General features: G+C 41.9%; 1 protein-coding gene and 1 pseudogene across 1 annotated transcript; both read right to left on the bottom strand.

The window, feature by feature from the left end:
- Positions 1 to 671: 671 nt before the first annotated feature.
- Positions 672 to 1720, bottom strand: LOC131361771 (membrane-spanning 4-domains subfamily A member 12-like; annotated as a pseudogene).
- A 12052-nt stretch (positions 1721 to 13772) lies between these two features.
- Positions 13773 to 14394, bottom strand: LOC131361770 (endonuclease domain-containing 1 protein-like; the record flags this gene model as incomplete). Its single annotated transcript, XM_058403296.1, has 1 exon — positions 13773 to 14394. A coding segment is annotated over one exon (588 nt), but the record flags the coding sequence as incomplete, so codon positions are not given.
- Positions 14395 to 20895: the final 6501 nt, after the last annotated feature.

Here is a 20895-nt window from a genome sequence, read left to right as displayed (position 1 = left end):
TTTTTTTAATTCTGAAAAATACAGCATTTTCCATGTTTCTTGCTGCAGAAATTTTAATCAGCATTATTTGAAAAAACAGCAAAACCTTTCTTTATGTTACTCTAAGTCTAACCCTGGAAACACACTGAAAGGTACATTATACAGTTTAGTGAGGTCTTTATTCAGGTCCTGAATGTTGGAGGATCTGGATTGAAAGTTCTCCTGCTCAGCGATGTAGGCATTAGCATAGAGTTTCTTAGCACCTTTTTTACGGGTGCAACAGTAAGCACTCCAATAATGACTGGGAATGTTAATTCCTTCTTTATATTCTTTCTCGTCTCTTTGTATGGTTACCCAGTTCTCCCCTGGGACCACCCCGGTCACAATGTACGCCTGGTGATTTTGGTCAAGTTTACAGATCGCTTTTATTTCTTTAAGCATCGGTTCCTCCACTTGTTTGGCCCATTGTTCGTTGCTGTACTTTTTTTGCGGTGCTATGTTGGTTAACGTAAAGGTAGAATCTGATTGATCCTGATCAGCAGCAAACAGGTATGGAAACACATGACCTCTAGTAAAGTCTTTAATATACTTTGTGTCTTGATAATCAGAGTCCACAGCCTGGTTAATTATACATCCTGCTTCTCTCGGGGAATGAACATATATGAAGACTAAAATACACTCTCTCTCTCCTCTCAGATGATGAACTGAAGGAAAGTGAAGACCAACAGCACTCCACTGATCGCTTTGGAACGTGCCTGAGGCATGGTGAGAAAGAAAGAAGGAAGGAAGGAAGGAAGGAAGGAAGGAAGGAAGGAAGGAAGGAAGGAAGGAAGGAAGGAAGGAAGGAAGGAAAGAAATAACTAGTTAGAGATTAATTTTTTTTTTTTTATTATTTTTTGTAGGTATAAGGCCGGTTCTGCTCACCTCAAACTTGTAACAGTATGTAGAATTGTAGCAGGAATAATATAAAAAAAAGGTCTGTGGTCAGTACACTTATGCCCACTGCTGAGAAAATGGCACTGACCACATTCATTCCCAGCGATCCTTGAACCTACAGCAGATAAAACATCACCAGGAATATGTTTTTTGCATTGAAATTAAAATCAAAATGCCACAATTTACACAATGTATTGATAGATGATATGAAAACTTTCCAAGTTCCCACTTGCTAATGAACTCAGCAAAAAAAAAGAAAGAATGGATAAGAAAAGACAGACAAAAAGAGCCAAAAGGGTCATAAACAAGTCTGATGGGACACCATAGGGGTCAAAAAGTTAACAAAAGACTTTATAATGGAATGAATGATTTGTAAAAGTATTTCAGCACAACTAATGAGGTTCACATACCAAGCAGGAAGTAAGTTTGGTTTCGGCTGCGACAGAAAGAGAGCCGGAGATGATGTACTGCAATAAGGTAAAGAATTATTAACAGTAATATGAACACTGAGGATTTCTGATATTGTGACTGACAGGGGAAAGAGAGTATGCCCCTCCCACCCAAAGATTATATTATTAATTGTACACTTACAGCTATCGAGGCCCAGAAGACATTACCACTTATAACAGAGGCCGGGGAATACGGAGGATCAGACACCAACACAACCCCAAACAGAATAGTCAGCACTCTGATTATTATCTGGACTATCTGTAGGGAGGAACAGAGACAGCAAAGCATTATTGTGATATCTCTGGACTGGAGCATAAAATTAAAATAAAATTAAACATAAAATACAATAAATCAATTCTGGTCATATAAACATTGTCAAAAATGAATTCAGTACAACCAAAGGGAAAAAACACTATTATTATTATTATATTGATGTTAAATATAGTATTTGCAAACTGAGCTGAAATAAAAATTTGGGTAACTTTCTTTGTCTCTCTGCGTGTTTTGTGGACTGATAATAAAAACTGATAATATATCGTTAGCTTATCTCAAATGAGAACGGTTTCATCATCGTATCTCTTTATGGCAGAAATGAATCAGATCCCGTTAAACGCACAGGGGTGTGTCCTACATGCTAGCTCTCCAGAGAGGGTTTCTGTTCATTTATTTCATTTATTTATTTTATCATTTATATGTCACCATTTCATCAATATGATCATGTTCTCATGCATCAACGCATCAATCGAATGCATCAAGCTATCAAAGATGTTCATCTGTGTCTAATAGCATTGTCAGCGTTTTTGTGGCAAAGTGAAAATAACATCATTATTGTTTAACAATAAGAAGAAGTTAAGTTGTCTTTATTTGTAACATCTATATTACTGCACGGTGAAATTCTTTCTTCACATATCCCATCCTTGGGGGTTGGGGTCAGAGCACAGGGTCAGCCATGATGGAGCTCCCCTGGAGCAGGGGTTCAGATTAGGGGCCTGGCTCAAGTCCCCAACAGTGGCAGCTTGGTGGTGCTGGGGCTTGAGCCCTGATGTTCCACTCGATGACCCAAAGCCTTAACCACTTGAGCTACAACTACTGAGATAAATAATCTCATTATTTGTTGAGAATAACTGCAAAGAATTGCGAAATGTGAGGCATCAAAGCTTAACACCATTACCTGTTGTGTGTTGTGTGTTGTGGTGTACAAAGCCACAGCAAACAACTGGAGGCATAGAAGGATTCTCTCACCTGCGGCTTGAGTGAAAGTAACAACACACACACACACACACACACACACAATCTCATCAGTTTTCACACATGCATGAGAGACATGCTTACTGTCTCAAACACTTTAGATATTGCAGATACAAAGAAAAGACTTTTTTGCCACCTGATTGGTCGAGAGTTTTTAAATGAAGAAAAAGAGAATGCAAAGCTTTTTTTAAAAAATCCATGCTGTTGTTCTGATCGGCACTTTTTCTTTTACCGAGGCTGGAAAAGAAGTAATAAAAATATCCAGAGTGAGTTAAAGTCTCCATTTTCACGTCGGTGATTCTCTCCGCAGGTTCGGCGCAGCAGGTGGCTTTAACGGCGAACGCTGAGATGCAGATGGAGATAATTAACTGAAGCTGAGAAAAAAAACCCAGCAGCACTGCGGTGGCTCTGCGGCTCGCCGTCTGATACGTGATCAAACACGCAATATCAAAATAAACAACAAGTAAATATGTTGTTTTCTAAGATACAGTCTGTCCAGGTAAACAGCGTAGCTCTCTCAGAGCTCCACACATTATTTTCCACACAAGATGTTTACTGGACCTCGTTTACGTGAATCGTTTTATCAAACAGGACCAAGGTAGAAATGTCAAAGTGTCATAAGCTAGCTGAGAATCTTTGAGAGATTTCGAATAATAAAATGAACTAGCAAACGAAATTGTTTGTTATTGTGCTATAACTTCGCTTGTTTAGAATAAGACGCAGCAGAATTGAACTGGACTCTGAGAATTGAACGATATTCACGCACTCTTTCTGTAGTAATGACATGTTTTTAACTCAAATGTGTGTGGGTTGCCATGGTAACGTTTTCTGTAAGAAGATATTTATTTATGACGCCAAAATTAAAAAAAAAAGAGAGAAAAAGGCTGGAGAGGAAAGTTACGACGTTAAAGGAGAAGTTCACTTTGTGGGAGATAATTTTGTAAATGAGGATATATGTATGAGGTGTGTGTTTGATGTAGTGTGAAATAATCGGGGGACAGCAGGAGTGAGTTCTCAGGTAAGGTTTATTCGTTAGGTCGTTTGAGCTTAAGAACAATATAAGGTTTAACATGGCATGTTGGCCTGTCACGGGCCTTGCACACAGGCTGCAAGGGCTTTGAAGAACAAATAGTTGTATCAATGATGTCAGTCTGGCAGGCCTTCTCTGCGGTACCAGGCTTTCCAAACTTGGACCAATCAATGGCAGAGACGCACCCTAGATTATTATGGTCAATCTTCGCTCCGCTGGTACCTTGAGCGGCAGTGATCTCATCATGAAGTAAACGCAGCGCGTGCTGGATGGCAATGGTGGTACCAGGCGAAATATCTAGAGTACATACGTAGAAGACAGCGGATAAATCAGAAAAGCCGTGAAGTGCAGAGGTTAATAAAAGAAAGGGTGTTGGCCCCTGAAGGACTGAGAACTTACCCATGCTGTCTCCTGAAGAAGAATGAGGTGTTGGCGAGAGTGAGGCCGAAGACAATCCCACTGGTGGGGGCGGAAACGCCCAATTTTTAATATAATGATCTAGGGAAGTTTAATTATAATGGTATTCGAAAAGTTGTAAATTCAAATATAATGGTGTAAAAAAGAATCTAAAAGGTCTAAAAATGAAAGATGGGTGGGATTGTCTAGGCAAAGAACCAGTGACGTGTTGCATTGGGAAGATAAGGGAAATGTATATAAAGGCTGTAGTTGGAGTTCCCCGGAGAGAGGTTGTTGGGACGTTCATGTGTGAGCATCTAAATTCTTGTGTCAGCGCTGATTACAAAATAAAATCTCTTATCTGCATTCATCTAGTCTGCTTGATTGGCTTATTTAGGTTTGAGGCCTTGCTAACTATGAGTCTCACTTAGACTGAGCTGTCGGGTCAGTGTGGAGCTGGAGTCAGATTTTAGTAGTGAGTACAGTAGAATTTTTATTCCACATTGTTTTGGTGACCCCGACGTGATATCAAAGAAAACGAGATTGGCACAGAGAGAACAGCAGAGCCCTGACCCGGGACCTGAGGCTGCGGCCGCCACCCACGGACCAACTAGGACAGAGGTAAGGCAGAAGCCTGTTTAACCGAATTTCTGCATTAGTTGTGTGTGGTCTGGGGAGGCGGAGGCGCTCGGCCCAGGGTCGGATCAGCTCTGCTCCAACCTATTGAGGCAGAGAGGCAGAGTGAGTGTGAGTTAAAACCACATAGAGTGACATGATAAATTGCAGGCTTTGTATTGAAAAGACTAGATGATGTCAGATGTACGAATGTGTAAAGGCCTGTATGATCGAAAGTTCTGGTGGGTTCCAGGTGGTATGAGAGAAATTCCTTTAAAAAAGACCTTATTTGGACGCAAACGGAGCGTTTAGTAGCAGAATAGTAAGTTCTGTGAACGTGAACACCGTCACTGGAAAAAGAAAAATAAGTGTCAAGTAGCAGGTGATAAAAGAGAAGAGTAAAATTCCTGGATCCGGGTGGTAGTGAAAGGAAATAAGAGAGGAAAAGAGAAAATATAGTGAAAATTCCCGGATCTAGGTGTAAGAGAAATAAGAAATAAAGAGAATATAAAGAGAAAAAGCGCTGAATAGAAAAGTCCTGGATCCAGGCGGTAGGAAAATAAAGAAAAAACAAAGAATAAGGAGAGAGGCCTGCTGTCTGTCTTTATCTGATGTCTGTCCTGATTGTATTGCTTGCAGTGTGTGGGTGTGTTGAGTGCGAGGGGCTGTGTGAGTGTGAGTGCATGAGGAAAATAAATGGTGATTGGATGTGCGCACTGTAAATAGCACTGTATTAACCTTTTGTCTACTAACACTATTACTGTGAGATTATAGGAAAACCAGTGTGTACATGCATGCACAGTGATATGGAATATGATATATGAAACAGGTGGGGATGATAGGGCTGAAGTTGAAAAGAAACTGCAACAGAGTGGGAAAATAAGGCAGAAGTCTTTGTGAGAGTAAAGGAATCACCGTGCATGGATGTAATCATACTAAGGTTTGATATATATGTTTTAGAGGTGCATTACATGAGAAATGAAGGAAAAGTAAGGGTAGTGATGGTGTGGACCAGAATAGCCTTTAGAATAAATCTTATAGTGAAGCGGGCGTCCACATACCGTAAGTGAGGACCTAGTGCCAAGTGTGAGCTAATGTTTCACCTCAATTTGGTGTGCGCTCATTGAAACAATAGAATACGTGTATCTGTCACAAGTATAATTGTTCCACCCTCTACTGACGTGAAAGTGTGGTTTGACATCCATGGGGTCCAGGTGAAGATGTAGCATACTGTAGGAAACTACTGCTCCTGAATGGTGGAAGTGTTTGTATCCGCCTACACGGGACGACACCGTGTGAGTGCTTACTTTACCGTTCCGGAGGAACTAAGTGAGGAAGTTCCCAATACTATCACAAAAAGAGCAAAAACTCGCGGATTAGAGCTAAGTCTTAGCAGTCCACTACCATTCAAGCGAATTGGCTACAGGTTTCCAAATAGGTTTGAAAGGGAGTTCGCGGAGGCAGCATTAGAGTTGTTGAGGAAGGAAGTAGGGAAACTCCTGGTCAGGGTCAATTTAATGTGGCCTATGACCCCAAGAGGTCCTCAATACACGGAAGTTTGGATTAGCATGTGGAAGTTGGGGCAGGATCGTAGGTTGTGGAAGTGTTTCATTGCAGGAAGTTTAACAGTAGACCCTCAGGTGATGATGAAGAATTAAAATGAACAAGGGTGTGTGTGTGTGGAAAAAGATTGAGTGCTTTCTGGAGTGGTGGAGAGGTGTGTGTGTGTGTGTGTGCGGGGGCATTGTGCCAAGAGAAAGTGAGTGAGAGCGGAGACATCCCCCCTAGAAGGAGGAATTTCACACAGATCAAGTGAGGGGAGAGAGTTGTACATATGAACAGGCTGAGGAAGTCAGCGGCTAGAGACACGGTTTGTGGATTTGGGACGAAATCAAAAGTGGCTGAAAGCAGGTTTAGAGAGGGATGGATATTGTGCAAACAGCAGAAGGGAATACTCAGAAAAAATCCACCTAAAACTTGGTTCTGCAGTCTATTGGGCCACTCAGTGAATTGTAAAAAGTGTGACCCAGATAGTGCAACATTACCCTTATTGAAGTATTGAACTATTATACTGACACCATATACTGCATGCGCACTACTGTTTTCTTCAGCTGTATGGCCTTTCGCCAAAACTTAGAGATAGAAACAAGGGGAATACGCACACACTTCTGGGATGAGCGAACATATAAAGATAGAGAAGGAGTAGAGCACTGGCAGCCAGAGGATTTGATTAGGGATAAATTGTGGGCCCTGACGAAGTTTGACGGGCTGTACACTTTACAGAGAACTTTCCCTGACTTAGACTGGTACGAAGCCTTGAGGAAGATTTGGAGGCCCAAGTTGTTGAGTCCTATAATGAGAGCACTAGTTGACGCTTCTGTCTCCCAGAACCAGTCCAAACCTCGTTGGATGAGGTGGTCGGTCTAAACTCCATGCCTTGGGATACCTACAAAGCACATGTGATACATTATGTGGAACAATACAGAAAGAAACAAAAGGACGAGAAAACAGCCTCAGAGGCCCTACTGACACAGCTATATAAAACACAGCTTGGCGAGTTGACAAGAGCTAGACAGAAAGAAAAGGAGAGAGAAAAAGCAGGAAAAATACAAGCCGCAGTGGTTATCCCAGCAGGCCAAGAACTTGTACAGAATAACCAAATGCTGCCGCAACAAGGACAAACACCACAGCAACCGCAAATGATGCCACAACCGCAGGTGGCAGCACCAAACTCACAGCATCCACAAAACAGCCAGGTGTACCCAGTGGCCCAAGCCATCAATGTCCACATTGGTGGTGCTCAAGGAAGATTTAGAGGACGCCCAATGAGAGGTCGGTGGCAAGGGAGAAGGCAGCTGTGGGAACGATTTGGATCACCACCACAGGGATATGCGCCGCAGAGCCCTGGAGGACCCCAAGGACTGAGTTACGCGCAGGCACCCCCCAATCCTCAGTACCAGCAGCCTCAACAACCATTAGAGTGCTGGGGCTGCGGAGGGAGTGGACACATGAGGAGAGACTGCCCACATATGTATCAGTCCCAGATAGGTCCAGGACTGGGGCCCGCACCAGATTGGAGTTGAAGTGGCCCTGAGAAGCCAGAGGGGGAGAATATGCAGTATGCCACTACACTGCATCCGCAACAGGAACCAACTGTCATGGTAACACTCAATAATGAGCGTCCTTTTCCATTCATGATCGACACAGGTGCCACATATTCATGCATAGGGCGCGAAGGCTCGAATCTCCCTCTCGCTCGGAAGACCATCAAAACAACAGGTTTCTCAGGGATCTCACAGATTTTACATTTCACAGAGCCTCAGATACTAACATTAGAAGACACCACCATTGTGGCACCGCTTTTGTACTCACCCTCTACACCAGTCAATTTATTGGGGCGAGATCTTTTGTGTAAATTTAAGGCCAGAATTCAGTGCAGTCCTACAGGCCTCTGGGTAACATTCCTAGACAGAACCACAGCAGAACAATATCTCATGGCTGGGACGCAGGCAGACACAGAGTGTAGCACAGTGTATTGGCTACAGAATGACAATCCCACATTATCAGAGTTGCAGGCCAGCTATTTACAGTGGAAGCCATAGATACAGGCTATGTGGCCGGATTACACCGAACCTAAGAGCCCGTTGCACTGTACTATGTGTTTTGACCCTGACAGTACCAATGAAGAATATGCAACACTATGGTCAGACATGTTGGAAGGAAAGTTGTTTGACGTGGTGACAACAGACATCTTCGTGGGCCCTCAAGGGGTGGCAGCGGCAGTTCAGCTACCCAATAACTTAAAGAGCTGGTACCAGATTACAAACTCAATACCACACATCACACTGATGGTAGCAGGAGGCTACGAATCGAAAGACCTGGGACCAATGCTCAAAGAAACTAGCCAGGTGCTGGAATGGAAGCCAACCATCAATCAGTACATGCACACCTCACCGGATGGAAAATTTATGCGCATTTCTCAAAAAGGCACAGACACTTTAAGAGCCACACAAACTTTGATAGAAAAGAAAATGTCACCTATCTATCAGTTACCACTTTCAGACGACAAAGACATCGCACCAGATAAACAATCAGATACAGGAACTGAAGAGCTGTTAGACACAATCCCAAGTGTGCTCTGGACTCAGCACTCAACAGACATAGGGCTCATTAAGTCAGCAGGACAGGTTTTGATAAAACTTAAACCTAATGTCAGGTACCCGTATCAGAAACAATATCCACTAACACCACAGGCCCAGGCAGGGATAGGACCCACACTTGAAGGGTTATTGGAGGCAGGAGTCCTAATACCAACCCATAGCCGCTGCAACACTCCAATATTCCCAGTTAGAAAACCCAACTCAGATAAGTGGCGACTTGTGCATGATTTACGTGCTATTAACCATATAGTTGAGGCAGAAGTGCCCATAGTCCCAGATCCACATACGTTACTCTCCAACATCCCAGGCAATACTAAGTGGTACACGGTCATTGATTTGTGTTCAGCATTTTTCAGTATTCCACTGCATCCAGATTCACAACATTTGTTTGCGTTCACGTATAACGGCCAACAGTACACATACACGAGATTGCCCCAGGGCTATTGTGAAAGCCCATCAATTTTTAATCGAATTGTGGCTAGGGATCTAGCTTCATTGGATATTGATAGTCTTCTCCTGACATATGTTGATGACATCTTGATTTGTAGCCCAACTAAAGAACAGTGCCAGGCAGACTCCTTAAAAGTATTGAGACTCTTAGCAGAAAACGGACACAAGGTGAGCAAGGAAAAGTTACAGTTCTGCAAACAGGAAGTAGAGTATCTAGGAAGAGTTTTGCATGGCACTAGTCGTAAGCTGTCGCCTATGCATCTAGAGGCGGTCCGTAAAGCCCCGAAACCGCAAACGGTTGGACAGATGTTGTCTTTCTTGGGTATGGTTGGTTATAGCAGACAGTGGATAGTAGATTTTGCATTGAAGGTAGCTCCACTACGTGCGTTGATAAAAGCAGCTGATCAGAAGAAAGCTGCATTGGTTTGGACGACGGAGGCCGTTGCAGCTTTCAAAATGCTGAAGGAGGATCTTTGTACAGCACCAGCGCTAGCGAGTCCTGATTACGGTAAGCCGTTCTTCCTGTATGTATCAGAAAAACAAGGCTTCGCTAATGCTGTGTTAACTCAGCAACAGGGGCCAGGCAAGCAGCCTGTTGCTTACTTTAGCTGCAGGCTAGACAACATTGAGAGTGGAATGCTGCCGTGTTATCGTGGATTAGCAGCAGCAGCCTTTGCGTATCAAAAGGCGTCAACCATTACAATGGGCCATCCTACTATACTGTACACTACACATGCGTTACACGACCTGCTTACCTGTCCGACATTTGTGATAACTCATGCACGGAAGACGGGTTACGACGTAATTCTCTCCTCACCAGAATTGACTATTCAAAGATGCCAGACAGTTAATCCAGCTGATAGGATGATGACCCCATTGGATGGTGAACCGCACGATTGTCAGCAAGTTTCAGCCACATACTCTAAAGCGCGTCAAGACCTTGAAAATCAACCTTTGCCACATTCGGATGTAACCTTTTTCGTTGATGGCTCGTGCTTTAGAGGCCCAGATGGGAACTTGGCGGGTTACGCCATAGTAGCGCCCAGTAATGATTTGACTAGCTTTGTTACTGTTCAGTCTACAGTTGTTTCTCAACCATGTTCCGCACAATTGGCTGAGTTAAAAGCGCTCGCCGCAGCTTGTAAGCTAGCTGCAGGGAAATCTTTTACTATTTTCACGGATTCTCAGTATGCTTATGGTGTGTGTCATTACTTCGGCCCTACATGGGCCCAGAGAGTTATGGGTTATGGGTTATTGAGAGCAGATGGCTCTCCTGTGACGCATGGAATGGCCATAACTGATTTGTTGCATGCTATTACTCTGCCAGCTAAACTAGCCATTGTCAAATGTTCAGCGCACAAAACAGATGGTTCTTTTGTTACCAGTGGAAACACTGCAGCAGATGAGGCAGCAAAATCAGCAGCTTTAGGACATACCAACATTATGCTTGTGACGGACTCTGAAGGCGATGACTACCCAGAAACGGACTTAACCTCCTTAGCCGCAGCGCAAAATTCGGCCTAAGTGTATGAGATATCTAAGTGGACAAAAAGGGGGGCGGTTAAGAATGCACGAACAGGCGTATGGCGTGGTCCTCAGGGACATTTTGTGGCTCCTCTCTCAGTTCTCACATCGTTGATTAATGATGCGCATGGCTTGAGCCATTGCGCAAGGGGGGAAGTGATCAAACGGATTCAAAGAGCATGGTGGTCTCCGTATTTAGCTCAGATGGTTGATCACAGGTTAGCACATTGTGAAATATGCGCAGAATACAACAACAGGTAAAGTTTTACTGCCCCAATAGGCCACATACCAGAGCCTGACGGACCATTCAGGCATCTGATCATTGACTTCATGGATATGGCTGAGGTGAAGGAGAAGAAAAGGTATGTTTTGGTGGTGGAGGATAGGTTTAGTAGATGGGTGGAGGCGCACCCAACAGCTAAAGCAGATGCAGATTCAGTGGCTAAATTTTTGTGTCGCGAGGTGATTCCAAGGTTTGGTATTCCTGATAAGATCAGCTCAGACAGTGGTACTCACTTTGTGAACAATGTGATTCGAAGAGTGTTCCAGTATTTAAGAATACAACACAGATTGGGCTGTGCCTTATCTACGAGGGCCCTATAAGGGCCCTTCGCTGGAGCAGCTTGAAAGTGAGCTTGGCAACTATGTGAAGCACTTAACTGAAATACACCGAGCTATATTCCAACAGGTGAAAGGTGAAAGGTTAATGATGTTATTTGAGGAAAACTTTTCAGGATGTTTCTCCATATAGTGGACTTCAGTGGTGCCCACGAGTCTGACCTTCTAGAATGCAGTTTAAATTCAGCTTCAGAGAGCTCTAAACCTCCATCCCAGCCCAGGAAGGAGGCTCTTATCTAGCCACACCATCGGTCACTTTCTTAGAGAAATAAAAAATTGTATACTTTTTAAACACAAAAGCTCATCTAGCACTAGCTCTGGGATGCGCATCCGCGATGCTACATACTACGTAATCACGTTGAAACTTCACACGTGATGTAGGCGGAGCTACAGACCCAGTGTCTGAATATCAGAGCTACAGACTCAGGGTCAGGTATCTCAACAGAGAACTGAGCTGACCTAGACACACCTAGACAGCTGACTGATTGTAATAATTGTTTCAATTCTCTTGACTGCCTCGCTAGCCACAAATTAGCTAACTAGCTAGCAGGGGTCTAGTGAAGAGCGTGGACTTTGTGGCTTCATATCTGCAAGCACCAGTTTAAGCAACTTTTTAAATTTTGAATTTGTAGAAATTCTTCTTAGAAAGTAGTATGTGGGATGAAAAATTACTAAGAAGAAGAATTTCTGCTAAAGTTAAGAAAAGAAAAATGTTAACAAAATATTAAATATGTTAAAGATATTAATGCCTTTAATTTTTTTGTTGTTATACTTTGTACAATATAAAAATTTTTAACTATAATCTTGCATTTAGTCAATTTTTTCCATGTTTATTTTATTTTATTTTATTTCCTTTTTTGTTTTTGTTTTTTTTTTGTTTATACAAATTCCAGCATTATACATTTTAGCATTTCATCATTTTCTACTATTTAATTATTACTGTTTTAAATTTTATTTATTAAAATATTTATTTATTTATTTATTTATTTATTTATTTATTTATTTATTTATTTATTTGTGTACTGCACAATATTTGTCATCTAATCATATTTTCACTATAAATCACCTTTATATTTCATGTGAATTCTCATCACTTGATTTTTTATTTATTTTAGATGTTTTATTATTATTTTCACAACAGAAAATCCATATCTATACTTTTATAGTTTTAAGTTGTCGCATTTATTTTAATGTCTGTTATTTTCTTCGACCTGAATAGTCGTCCCCTGTCAGCATTTTTATAGTTGTTGCGGATTATTTTTAGCACACGCTGTAACACCCGCTGTACGAGGCGTGTAAACTAAAGCGTGACCCACGTGTGAGATGAGACGAGATGTTCAGGACGTATGGAGGGAATATTGGGAATAATTAAGTCCATCAGTCCTCCTGCAGGGTTTGAACAGCTCACTTCAGGTGGACTCGGAGTGTGCACTTCTGACAGGAGGGAGCTTAGCGTATTCAGGACGGAGCGCCGCACCGCATACTGATCCAACATCTGTCAGAACCGCATGTGAACTTTCCGTACTTTTCATGAATCTCATTTCCACCCTGCAGATTATACACCGCTGTCAAATCCAATCTCACTACAGGTTTTTTAAAGGAAACTGAACTTTGTTTAATTGATTTTTGAGCGAGGGTGACACATAGGAATTACAATAAGATTCTTGGATCAGAAATTATGGCTAATCAGTCATGGTGTGATGGATGTGGAGAAGCGTGAACTGTGATCCTTTAAAAAATTCAGATTTCAGTGGAGGTGGGCGGGTAATAAAGGCTTTTTACCCATAATGACCTGTAAAGCAGAGTACATTTTTTTAAGGTTAAGGATGATTTTTGTTTAGTTGTTGTGTGTGTGGTTTCTGAATGCCTCCTTCTTTCAGCAGACTCATTCTGCAGTATAACAGTTCAGTAGCTCCCCCTACTGGACTAAGAGTCCCATGAGACCAGACTTGCCAGATAAGATGTTTGTATTTTAAATCCCTTTTATTAAATGTTCTCTGACAAACTCTGGGTTCTTACAGCAAGAGGTGGTTCTATCTTGATATCACATGACACTTGATATATGTTGCAATTGCACACAGGATGACTTCATTCAATGACATCATTACATCATAATTACATACATACAAAATGACATATAATTACATGACTTCTGATGGAAGCTAAGTCAGGGGTAGCAGGGGGTGATTACTTATGCAATCATTATAATATTTTTTTGAATAGTACTACACTGAGAGAAGAGAGAGAGAGAGAGAGAGAGAGAGAGAGAGAGAGAGAGAAAGAGAGAGAGAGAGAGAAAGAGAGAGAGAGAGAGAGGCAACCAAAAGGTTGATCTGATGCTACCACCACCATGTTTCCCTATTATGTGATATTTTGTGTAGATTCATGACATAATCCAGATTAAATGTAGGATTCATTTCTGATGTGTCCTCCATGTGGTTCTATGAGGTCCACATGGGAATCTTCAACGTCTAATCCTGGGAACACATTAAAAGGTATCCCTTTATTACACAGTTCAGTAAGTCGTTTATTCAGTTTGTTAATGTCGGGGCGCCTGAGAGTAAATATGCCTAGCTCAGCTAAGTAGGTCTTCACTATGAGTTTCTTAACATCATTTTTACTGGTGCAACAGTAAGCGCTCCAAGCATGACTGGGAATGTTAATTCCTTCTTTATATTCTTTCCCGTTTCTTGTTATGGATGTCCAGTTCTTCCCTGGGACGACCCCGGTCACAATGTACGCCTGGTGATTTTGGTTGAGTTTGCAGTCTCGGTTTATTTCTCTAAGCATCGGTTCCTCCACTTGTGTCGCCCAAATTTGGTTGATCTCCCGTGTTTGTGGAGCTACATTGGTTAAAGTGTAGGTGGATTCTGATTGATCCTGATCAGCAGCAAACTGACGTGGAAACACGTGACCTCTAGTAAACCCTGTACCTATATAATCAGAGTTCACAGCCTGGTTTTTTTCCTGTTTCTCTTGGGGAATCAATCATCTCTTTCAAGTCTTTATATTCTTCGATATCTTCCAGCTGTTATGGAGGAGAAATGAAACAGTAGTGAATTAAACACAAACACATTGATCAGCTCACTCAACACACTGTTCATGATAAATAAAACACAACTAAACCCAGTGAGACACATTTAACTGTGGTATTTACTTCCTGCTCTCTGTGTCCACTGTGTTTTACTGCACAAACAATGTCTAGTGTTTAGTAAAGGATTTAAATGTTACATGTGTTAATGAATCAGTAATGAAACATTTAACCACTCTGACTGACCTGAGGTTCAATTTTCCATTCATCACAACGTTCAGTCTCTCCTGCCTGTGAAAGTGTATAGGCGGAGTAAACAGGGATCCTCCTCTCAGTGTCGTACACGGTGGCAAACCTGTATTTGTTTTTCCAGTGCTGACAAATCGTCTTATACTGACGTCCATTAAAGATAGTGGGGATGATGATATCACTTGTTTTTTTTTGGATTCCGAATGAAGAAGTTAGGACAGGATTGTTTAAATGAATTAACAACCTCTGTCAGGATGAGTGAGGAGAAAGAGGAGAGTAGGAACACCAGAGCGAGGAGCTTCATCCTGGCATATGGTGGAGGAGTGTGAGATGAGTGTGTGAGATGATGGATATCAGAAATCTATTAGAGGACAACAGGAACATGAACACAAATGAACACTCAAATTGATCATCTGAACCTGTTCATCTATCTATAACAGTGGATTAATGATTGTTAAAAGATCATCAGAAGTGCTGTTATGTGTTAAAAGAGAGAGAAGGTTTCTCATCACAAGCTGCTGAAATTGATGTTGAAGTTCAGTAGATGATGTGAGACAAACACAGGAGGAGATCTTTTACAGAGATCTCTGTAGAAGGACCAGCTGATCTTTCGCTCTCCTGCTCTCAGATAATCCCCTTTTTATAAAATGCAGTCATGTGGTAGGTTTTTTTCTAATTTCTGAAGAAATCGTTATCTTCGTTCTAGCACTTGCTATAAATGTCTGTCTTATAAAGTTTTGTTCACTCTCTTCCATGAAGTTGTTTATACTGTTTAGGGCTATACAAATTTGAAACCTTTCCAAGGTACACTATTGAAACCATTCTCAGGAACACACCTTTCCCAGCAACACTCAGGAAAATTTATGTCCCTGTTTTTGCCACTCATCCAATACAAATCTGCCTGCTTTAGCATTTATTTGGAAAGGAGATGTTGGCAGATTTTATAAACTCCTGTTGCCCATAAGAAAGCTTTGCTTTTCACTTTTCAGTGTAACCCAGTTTGTCCCCCTCTTTTTTGCTTTGTTTTGGTGAACCTGGCCACATTTCATATGAAATGGCATAAAACCATATTTCTGCTCACAGATCATCACCTCTCCTCTTAGCCTAGTCTCCACTATTCTTTCCCATATATTCATGGTGTGACTGATCAACTTTATACCTCTGTAGTTAGTGCAGGTCTGCACATCTCCCTTATTCTTAAAAATCATTACCAGTACACTTCTTCTCCACTCCTCCGGCATCCTCTCACTTTCCAAGATTTTTTTAAACAACTTGGATAAAAATTCCACTGCCATCTCTCATAAACATCTCCATGCCTTCACTGGTATGTTATCTGGGCCAACTGCCTTTCGACTCTTCATCCTCCTAAGAGCTGTCCTCACTTCATCCTTACTAATCCCCTAAACTTCTTGATGCACTTTTTCCACATCATCCAGCCTTCTCTCTCTCTCATTTTCTTTATTCATCCGTTCCCCGAAATGCTCCATCCACCTTCTCATCACACTCTCCTTGCTCATCAGCACATTTCCGTTTGCATCCATCACCCTAACCTGCAACACATCCTTCCCAGCTTGAAACCTCTGTCTAGCCAATCGATACAAGTTATTAAGCAGGTTATTAGGTAAATAAGTAGATCTGTCATGAAGCAGACACAGAGGGTAAGATGCAAGTATGGGGCATTTAATAAAAGTCAAAAATTCACAAAATAGTGAACAGCGCAAAACATAAGGAACAAAAGGGAAAAGCGAAAAATCCACTATGTAACGTCACAGTACACAGTCACAGTATTTATCCACTCTGTAACATCACAAACACGTGGGAACAGAGTGTATACATCACAACAAGGAACTGAAACTGAGGCAGTTATAAAGAGTGCAAACAAACTTACTTATATATACACTATATTGCCAAAAGTATTTGCTCACCCATCCAAATAATCAGAATCAGGTGTTCCAATCACTTCCATGGCCACAGGTGTATAAAATCAAGCACCTAGGCATGCAGACTGTTTTTACAAACATTTGTGAAAGAATGGGTCGCTCTCAGGAGCTCAGTGAATTCCAGCGTGGAACTGTGATAGGATGCCACCTGTGCAACAAATCCAGCCGTGAAATTTCCTCGCTCCTAAATATTCCACAGTCAACTGTCAGCTGTATTATAAGAACGTGGAAGTGTTTGGGAACGACAGCAACTCAGCCACGAAGTGGTAGGTCACGTAAACTGACGGAGCGGGGTCAGTGGATGCTGAGGCAGACTCTGCAGACTCTTTCTGCAGAGTCGATCGCTACAGACCTCCAAACTTCATGTGGCCTTCAGATTAGCTCAAGAACAGTGCGCAGAGAGCTTCATGGAATGGGTTTCCATGGCCGAGCAGCTGCATCCAAGCCATACATCACCAAGTGCAATGCAAAGCGTCGGATGCAGTGGTGTAAAGCACGCCGCCACTGGACTCTAGAGCAGTGGAGACGCGTTCTCTGGAGTGACGAATCGCGCTTCTCCATCTGGCAATCTGATGGACGAGTCTGGGTTTGGCGGTTGTCAGGAGAACGGTACTTGTCTGACTGCATTGTGCCAAGTGTAAAGTTTGGTGGAGGGGGGATTATGGTGTTGGGTTGTTTTTCAGGAGCTGGGCTTGGCCCCTTAGTTCCAGTGAAAGGAACTCTGAATGCTTCAGCATACCAAGACATTTTGGACAATTCCATGCTCCCAACTTTGTGGGAACAGTTTGGAGCTGGCCCCTTCCTCTTCCAACATGACTGTGCACCAGTGCACAAAGCAAGGTCCATAAAGACATGGATGACAGAGTCTGGTGTGGAGGAACTTGACTGGCCTGCACAGAGTCCTGACCTCAACCCGATAGAACACCTTTGGGATGAATTAGAGCGGAGACTGAGAGCCAGGCCTTCTCGTCCAACATCAGTGTGTGACCTCACAAATGCGCTTCTGGAAGAATGGTCAAAAATTCCCATAAACACACTCCTAAACCTTGTGGACAGACTTCCAAGAAAAGTTGAAGCTGTTATAGCTGCAAAGGGTGGACCGACGTCATATTGAAGCCTATGGATTAGGAATGGGATGTCACTTAAGTTCATATGCGAGTGAAGGCAGGTGAGCGAATACTTTTGGCAATATAGTGTATATATATATATAATTAAACACAGATCATATTCAGAAGGTTGGTGACTGTAAGGGTGGGAGATTTAATGGTTGCTGGTGGTTCCTGGGAGCTGGAGCCTGTGATGGCCATGTTGGTGAAGCGGTGTGAGTCTGTGATGTTACCCAGACTGACATCAGCAATTGAGCTGAATAAGTAAAGAAATGAGAAAACAAGCAACAAACTAAGCAGATAAATAAACCTCAACACAAAAGTGAAAAGCAACTGTTACAAAATCCTGTAATTTTGGAAACAATGAATAGGAATTAGCCACGGTGAAAAAAACAAAACAAAACAACAAATGTATTTATGTACAAAATGCAAACCACAGAGTTGGTCAAAATCCCGAGGCATATAGAGATTGTGCCAGCTTCAGAAGACAGAGGCCAACCCTGTGAGGATCCTGAGGCATCCACAGATCTGGGTTCTGCTTCATGAGGACTTGGTTATTCAAAGCAATGCTGCTGACCCTATGTGGAATTTGAGGACGACAGTGTCCTCTTAATTAATACACACAATAACGTTCTACATCACACAACCGACTGTACATAAATGCAGAAATGTCCAGTGTCACTCAATTGAGGATGGGTTCCTTTTGAAGTCTGGTTCCTCTCAAGGTTTCTTCCTCATACAGTCTAAGGGAGTTTTTTCTTGCTACAGTCGCCTCTGTTAGCCTTTTTGTCCAAACGTCTAAGACTGTTTGCATGTTTTTTGTTTCTTATGTTCTGTAAAGCTGTTTTGAGACAATGTTCATTGTTTAAAGCACTATATAAATAAAACTGAATTGAACTGAATTGAAAAAAGAAAAACAGAAAGAAAAAAAAGAGAACATCTTGTTTCCATACAACAGAGGAGTTTGGGTGGTTCACTGTAGTAACTGACAGAGCTCCAGACACCATAAACTGTTCAAATAAAGGCATTCATGATGTTTATCAGGTATTAGGAATAAAAACCATCAGTAGGAACAAGGCTGTAAAGTTAGTTAAATATTCACACCCCTCTGACTTGTCTTATGTACACCTGTACACCAGTGTAAATGTGTTAATTATTAATTTCCCATACAGTGTGTAGAGTAACAATAAACCTACTGTTTAAAAAGAAAAGGAAATAAATATGCCACAACAGCACATAGCAGCCATGAGGTCAGTGGTGACTTGAAGTGTGATGCTGCCACCACCACGTTTTACTATAATAAACAATTTTGTGTCGTTTTATCCAATGATACTAATTAAGTTACTTCTATTTTCTAATGTGGAAAGGTTCAAGTCATGGGCGTCGCTGGGCCATTTCTACTCACCTCCGTCAGCGATTCTCCATAAACCCTACACAAATTGGTGATCGCCTAAGTTTCATATGAAAATGGCGGCAGAATTCGGCTCCTCCCCCTCTTTCAGCGGACAAGTGTGTGTGTGTGTGTGTTTGTGTGTGTGTGTGTGTGTGTGTATGTGTGTGTGTGTGTGGGTGTGTATGTGTGTGTATGTATGTGTGTGTGTATGTGTGTGTGTGTGTGTGTGATCAGGAAGACTTGTATTTGGCTTGTTCAGTACTCGAATGTTATACATATCTATGCAAAACAGTGGAATGCTGCAATAAATTTACCATCCTACCCTGTTAGTCAAACCTTTATTTATTTATTTATTTATTTATTTATTTTTACTATTATACCCTCATTGGGGGCCGAGCCCCCCTTAAATGAAAATCCTAGAATCATCCCTGGTTCAAGGGGTGTGAATACTAATGCAAAGTGCTTACAGTGAAGCCCAAATAGAACACGTTAAGTGAAGAAAAATGTCGACACTGCTGGTGAGAACTGACACATGAGAGAGTCGTGATCCCGATCATAATCTGCACAGTCTGTGGAGAAGAAGAGAGGAATCACTGATTAAAGGGAAACATTTTAAATGGTGGTATTTTTACCCCCAGTGCTTTGGGCTCGGCTTTCAGATGTGCTGTCCTTTGGGAGAGTCGGGAAACAGCTGGAACTGTTACAGGGGTCATGATGATGAGGAGTCGGGTCTCGTGCTATTAACAGACCATTAATAAATCAGATCAGTGAAATAATGAATGAACTGCTTTCTTAAAGAAAGTGAAATCTCTCAGAAAAGTGCACTTGTGTCTCTTTGCTGTTCCTCAGAAAGAAATATGATTCGAATATTACTTTCTGTCTCTGCTGAAAATCTCTCTCAGAGGAGTGAACAGAACACAAAGGGTTAAGTCTCCAAATACATCACTGTTAGAGCTGATCTGGAGTTTCTTAACTTAGGACAGGTTCATAAAATACCACACCCGACTGTCTGAACATGAAACTGACTTTAGTGCAGTAAGAAGCAGCAGCTTGCAGCTCATCGGTCTGTGTTCATGACAATCACAATATTCACTTTACATTATATTACATTACTTCACTTTACTCATCACACCGACTACATGAACAAGTGCACAACTTATGCTAATAGTACATGCAGTAGATTTGTTCATGTTTTTGTTTACATGCAGCATGAACTCTATATCCTGACATTCATGAGGAAAAAAATCAACATATAAGGAAATAATATACTTTAAAAAAATCTACACCAGGTTGCGTATGTAACCCGGTTCCCTTAGAAGGGAATAAGATGCTGCATCATGGCTATGGGAATGCTTCTATTTGGAAGTCTATGTGTCTGAAGATCTGAAATTATGCTGATTTATCGCCTCGGGTATGTCATGTGACAAAGCAGAGCGAGCCAGCAAGACCATAAAAGGGCATCTACGTCACGTTACTCCAGCTTCTACTTGTCTGAAGGAAGCGCAAGTGGTGGCTAATGACGCAGCATCTCGTTCCCTTCTCACGCTATGGGAACGCCAATACCAACACCGCCATCCTTTCAGTCAGGTTTCAGGCCCCATCATAGTACAGAAACTGCACTAGTAAAAATCACAAATGATTTGTTTTTAGCTTCGGACCAAGGCTGCATCTCAATATTAGTCCTGCTTGACCTTAGTGCTGCATTCGACACTATAGATCATAACATTCTCGTAGATTGGTTAGAAAATTAAATAGGCATGCAGGGACAGG

The sequence above is a fragment of the Hemibagrus wyckioides genome, linkage group LG11, assembly GCF_019097595.1.
Source record: "Hemibagrus wyckioides isolate EC202008001 linkage group LG11, SWU_Hwy_1.0, whole genome shotgun sequence".
NCBI lineage: Eukaryota > Metazoa > Chordata > Actinopteri > Siluriformes > Bagridae > Hemibagrus > Hemibagrus wyckioides.
This window is presented reverse-complemented; position numbering and strand designations above follow the sequence as displayed.